Consider the following 6,000-nt stretch of genomic DNA (forward strand, 5'->3'; position numbering starts at 1 on the left):
ATTTTTTATGAATGTACTTTGATTTGATGAACTTATTAATACTATTCAGGAAGATTAGTGATTGCTCAGGGTCTCCTTCTCTGAATTTAGTCAGCATTTATGGTCCTAACCAAGACAACCACACATTAAAGATTTCTTCTAAACCATGTCTTCATTATATGCTCTGAATATTGTTGGAGGAGATTTCAATTGCACTTTGAAGCCGTGGGTAGATCGCTCTACAAAATGTGATTCTTGTAAAAAAAAAAAAAAAACCTGGAAAAACGGTTTTATATCCCAGAGTTAATCGTATCTGAAATCTGGGGAAGACTTAATCTAGACAAGTCAGAATACTCGTGTTATTCAGGAATACACAAGTCCACGTCTCGTATCACAAGAACCAGTGTCCAGTATTAATTGTTGGTATGACTGTATAGTTATTAGTGATCACTCTCCCATTTCTCTGTCTTTACAAATGAAAAAGCTTCAATCTCCCACTAATTGGTGTTTTCAAGTGAGATGGCTTAAAAATCTGGAATTTCCTAAATATGAAGAAGATTGAGGACTATTTTCAGATTAATACTAACCAAACTAACGCATGTGTGGGATGGGAAGCCTATAAAGGCAGACATTAGAGGACAAATTATTAGTTTCACAAGCACTAAAAATAGGAAACTAAAGCAGAATTTAACAAATTAAAGGATAAAATAAAATAGAAGGGCTGCAGCACCTATTATGGTGGTGTTTGTCCATGGACCGCTGGGGTCATAGGTCAACCTTTTCTTTACAACTTGCTCGGTGTCTTTGTTACTTAGGGCTGGAGCTTTCCTCTTCTGGGTCATTTTCTTCACCTAAAAGGAATAAGAACAAGGAGATATAACCTAATCAGAAGCAGGTTGGCTGGTTTTATGTTATTTACACACTAGTAGGATCTGGTCTGGCGTTCTGTTAACTGTGACATCATCCAGAGAAGACGGCTCACCCGCTACTACCATCTAATGTAGAACAGATTACTAGATCAATGTGTGCTTCTGTGCTTTTTTGTTTCTCTTGTTGTGTCTCTGCTCTGTCTTCTGTAACCCCAGTCGGTCGAGGCAGATGACCGTTCATACTGAGCCCGGTTCTGCCGGAGGTTTTCCTTCCCGTTAATGGGGAGTTTTTACTTCCCACTGTCGCTTTATCATCGTTGATTGTTGTTGATCATGATTGATTTTGACTTTGTAAAGTGCCTTGAGATGATATGTTTCATGAATTGGCGCCATCTAAATAAAATTAAATTGAAGTATTGACACTGAAAAAGATGTCTGCTAGCAAGAGGATGACTCTGGTGAAGATTTTGCTCCTTTGCTCCATGGCATGTACTGCATTTATAATTTTAAAGGTTAAAATGTTTGACAAACTATTACATTCATCCATCCATTTTCCAAACCGCTTTATCCCTCATGGGGTTATTACATTCATATGTATTTTAACAAAAAATATTGAAAAATGTATAGGTACTACAAAACAGACAAAGACAAGCTTATTGGGAAGAAAAGCATGAATGAGGCTGTGATTACCCAGACCTGCTGGTAGTTCTGATGAAGATCTGCTGTAGAATTAAAGGTTGTGGTTACAGACGAACCACCAACCGTTGCTAAGATATCTTGTTCTCCCTTACAAGGTACTTTAATGTAAGGGAAGCAGAACCAGAATTAGAACCGTAGGCCATGAATGTACACAGGACTATAAAACCTGATTTTTTAGAGAAAATTAAAGGCTTTTAGGTGGGCCTTATAGTCCAGGAAATATGGTGTTTGTTGGGATCTGGCTGCTAGCTTAGCCAGGTCTCTGTTGTAAAAGAGATTCTGAATCTCAGGGACTTTCTGGGTAAATAAAAGGTAAAATAAATCCTGGAGATATCAGTGGAAAATGGGCTTATAATGATCTGTCAGGAGAAGATGAGATGTTTCCTTCACCTGTTTGACTCAATATAATAAAATATTTTCTAACCGTTTTTCTGTTTCTTTATTCTCATTGACTTCCTGTCAGGTTTTGATCGCTGTAGAAATTAAAGACCTGAACACTGACCTGTAGATCACTGGGACCAGAGGAGGAGGCTGGGTCGGTCCGGTTGGTGGTGTTCAGAGGGTGGAGGTCCGGTTCCTGGTGCTCCTCAACTTTAACCTCCTCATACTCCTCCTTCACCACAATCTTCATCATGTTGTTCTCCTCTTCAGTCTTCATCTCGTGGTTCTCCATCATTCTGCTCCTGCCTGATAATCTACAGAACCTCTCTGGTCCTCAGATGTTCTGATTCTTCAGCTGAAGCTCTGGTAGGGACGTTCTGAGGGGAACCCTGGTAGAAACAACAGCTGATCAGGTTAAAGGTTCCTTAAAGGTTTAGCTAGTAGAGAAAGTAAACCTTCAGGTTTCAAAACATCACGACATTAAAATGTTTCTGGTCTTTGCAGCGTTCTAAAATTATTCTAAATCCAACCTCCACTTCCTGAGGATTACCAATAACCATAATCCCAATTATTCATTAATGATTAAATTAAAAAAACTCCACTGTTTGTGCTTTAATTTAGAAACTGCACAGTAGATATAGATGAACTCTGGTGAATAATATCTAGAAGTTGATTCTGAAGTGAAACGGTGCGTTTCTGAAATCATGTTACCATGGTGACATACACCTGTCTAGGCTCCACACAGTAAATGAATGAATTATTTTTACTATTCTAGGTTTTATCCTGTATTTACAGGAGTTTATTCAGACATCAGGGTGTTTTTAGGGGACTAATTTCTCTCTCCTGTGTCACAGAGTGAGGTCTGGTACCAGAAACAGCCTCACCATAAATAATATCTGTGGCTGACACCCAATCATCTGGGTCTCCTTTTCCTGGTCACTGATTGGTCAATTGTCCAGGTGTTCTGTTTACCTGAAACTGCAGGTTCATGAGGTCAAAGTCCCACTAAAGTTTCCTCTTTCCTTAACTAGACCTCTCCCTCTTTAAGATAAATCTACAGCAGCAGCAGAGTGGATTTCAGAGCAGAAGATGGAAAGAATTCATCTCTGTTGGTCTCCCTGCTAGATTTAACCCTGTTGTCTCTCTTCCTGTTTAACGTTTTAAACCTGCCAGTAAACCAGCAATAAACAATGAATACAGCTAATAAAGGTAGCACACAATGAGCACTGTTAACTATTATTATTATTTAATCCTCTGCAGTCATAATTATTGCATTACTACCAAATCCTGTGGGGTTCTCAGAGAGTAGGGAGGAGCAAGATGGCTTCAGGTCAGTGAAAACCAGCAGGGATCAGAGCCAAGGTTCTGGTTCTGGATGGGTCCAGAAGTCTCACCTCTGCTCCCGCTGAGCAGACAGTGGTGGTGGTGTCTGCGCTCTCCTGTGTCGGGAGCGCGCACTGCAGCCGTTTTCACGGAGCTTCTGATTGATTTCTCGGTAAATAACTTAGAATCATATCAAGGGTGTAACGTTCAGTTTAATCGGCAGCGGTTTACAAAACTGTAAAATAAAAATGAACAAACTAGGTCTTTCAGACAGCTAGAATATCCATTCTCTCCCCGAAAACTTTGGGAAAGGGCAACAGTTTCCAAATTCTTAAAATGTGTTTTCAGAGATGTAAAATCATAAATACACACCACGTGTTGGAGTGTTTGGTGGCTTTTATTTATCAGGCTTAAGTGACAAAAGTTGGAAAAGACCTATTATCCCTTAAAATAACACAAACCAGCGTTTATTTATTTTTATTTTACAATTTTGTACAAAAACAGCTGCCAATTAAACTGAATGTTACAATTTTTTTTATTATATTATTATTATTAATAATAATAACCGAGAAATCAATTAGAAGCGCCGTCCTGCTTCTAAGCTCCTGGATGAGCCAAGCTACGGACAAAGTAAGCAAAGACAGGCCTTTACCTGCGGAGCTCTTCTCCCGGTCCGAAACAAGGTTTAAAATCTGCAGCTGGACTTCAGAGCTTCGGGAGCTTCTGCTGCTTGGAGCGGAGTTGAGAAAGGAAAACTCATATTTATACTTCTTCTTCTTCTTCTTCTTCTGGAGTTTATTGCTGGTTGGTTAAAACCTCCGAGTGTTCATTACCGCCCCCTGCTGGCATGGAGGTGGTTCATTGTGATTAAATATACTACAAAATACATTCTGTTGATCGGTTTTGTTTTCTTAATAAATCATTTGTATTTTTTTTCATTATTTGTAATTTATAGTTCACCAATTTTCTTTATAATTTGTTTATTAAACAAAAGTTTTTTTTGTAATCCTTTAAAACGCTGTTATGTATATTTGAGGCAGATTGTGTTGCTCCAGGAAAAAACAGAAGGGAAACATTATAAAGTTAATTATTTGTCAGGAATAAAGCTGTAAACAAAAAAGATACATTTAGTTAGATCTCGGTGCTGCATTTGACACATTTGATCACAATATTCTCCTACAAAGACTTAATCATACTGTAGGGATTAAGATTTAAACCAGCCTAATGCTTTCCCCTTAATCCCTACAGTATGCTCAAGTCTTTGTAGGAGAATATTGTGATCAACTGTATCAAATGCAGCACTGAGATCTAACAGGACAAGTATAGACACAAGCCCATTATCTGAGGCCATGAGAATATCATTGGTGACCTTCACCAGAGCTGTTTCAGTGCTATGATGAGCTCTGAAGCCTGACTGAAACTCCTCAAGTAGGTCATTACTTTGTAAATGTTCACAAAGTTGATTAGCAACTACTTTCTCAAGAATTTTAGATAAGAAAAGAAGATTAGATATAGGTCTGTAATTTACTAACTCATCTTGATCAAGAGAAGGTTTCTTAAGTAAAGGTTTAATAACAGCTACTTTAAAAGCCTGTGGTACATATCCATTTACCAAGGATAGATTAATCATGTCTAAAATAGTGCCACTGATCAAAGGGAATATCTCCTTAAACAACTTGGTTGGGATTGGGTCTAACATACAGGTAGAAGGTTTAGATGAAGCTAAAATTTTAGATAGCTTAGAAAGCTCTACTGCTTCTAAACAGTTCAAACACTGCGCAGATTCTAAAGATTCCTCCAATGCTGCCTCACTTACTGAGGACGAGGTAATCATGTTTGGGAGGATGCCAATTATTTTATTTTTAATGGAATCAATTTTATTTATGAAGAATCCCATAAAATCATTACTGCTAAGAGCTAAGGGAATGGATGGATCAACAGAGCTGTGGCTCTGGGTAAGTTTGGCAACTGTACTGAAGAGAAATCTAGGATTATTTTTATTCTCCTCAATTAATGATGAAAAATATGCTGCTCTAACTCTGCAATGGAATCCTTCACTTCTTCCCTCTGAGCACTAGCTGTTTAACCTCATACTGGTTCATGAGTTGAGTCGGTCAGGAAGTAATTAAAACAATACTCCGCTTGTTCGAGGCGCTCCAGGTGGAGAAAGACTGTCTGTCTCTCCAGAACCCCTCACGCTATCATGCTTATTATTCATAAAGAGCTGACACACTGTCATCAGAAAAAATAAATAGACAGGATGTTGCATTTCATGGCTTTACGCATCGTAAAAAACTATCTCACGGACAACACAATGCCTGTATTATCAATAATGTGTATAAGGCTCCTTCTCCCTCCTAATTGAACGCAGACACGGTGACTCCCCCCAAAACGGCAAGAAGAAAACCATCATTGTTGTTTGTGTTTCACTAAAAGCTGCATGCTGCTGTAACACTAATTAATTTTCATGACGTTCAAAGCAAAACGTTTTATTTATAAAGAGTACATTAAATCTTTCTGCAGGTTATGCGCACATATAAAATATGGGAACAGCAAAGACTGCGCTATAGAATTAAGAAATGGGGCATTTTAGTTCCTCATCCGTCTCCACACAACTGGTTAACAACTGTTTAACAGAGCACTAAAACTGCAAACATTAGGTTAGAAAAACAAGGTGTACTAAACTTTACAAACTGTGTTTCAAAGACAAAGACAAATCTAATTTTAAAAGCTTTTGAAACTGCACCAG

General features: G+C 38.2%; 1 protein-coding gene across 2 annotated transcripts in view; it reads right to left on the reverse strand.

Annotated features, from left to right (window-relative positions):
* LOC110367769 (zinc finger protein 239-like) overlaps nt 1-4,004 on the reverse strand; it is a 577,202-nt gene extending 573,198 nt beyond the window's left edge. For both annotated transcript variants that reach the window (XM_036132287.1, XM_036132285.1), the window contains exons 1-2: nt 3,904-4,004; nt 2,050-2,317 (exon numbers count right to left, since the gene is read on the reverse strand). In XM_036132287.1, coding sequence (XP_035988180.1) covers nt 2,050-2,223 — 174 coding nt within the window. In that variant the 5' untranslated portion in view covers nt 2,224-2,317; nt 3,904-4,004. The remainder of the gene's footprint in view (nt 1-2,049; nt 2,318-3,903) is intronic.
* Nucleotides 4,005-6,000: the final 1,996 nt, after the last annotated feature.

This window comes from Fundulus heteroclitus, unplaced genomic scaffold (genome assembly GCF_011125445.2).
Source record: "Fundulus heteroclitus isolate FHET01 unplaced genomic scaffold, MU-UCD_Fhet_4.1 scaffold_49, whole genome shotgun sequence".
NCBI lineage: Eukaryota > Metazoa > Chordata > Actinopteri > Cyprinodontiformes > Fundulidae > Fundulus > Fundulus heteroclitus.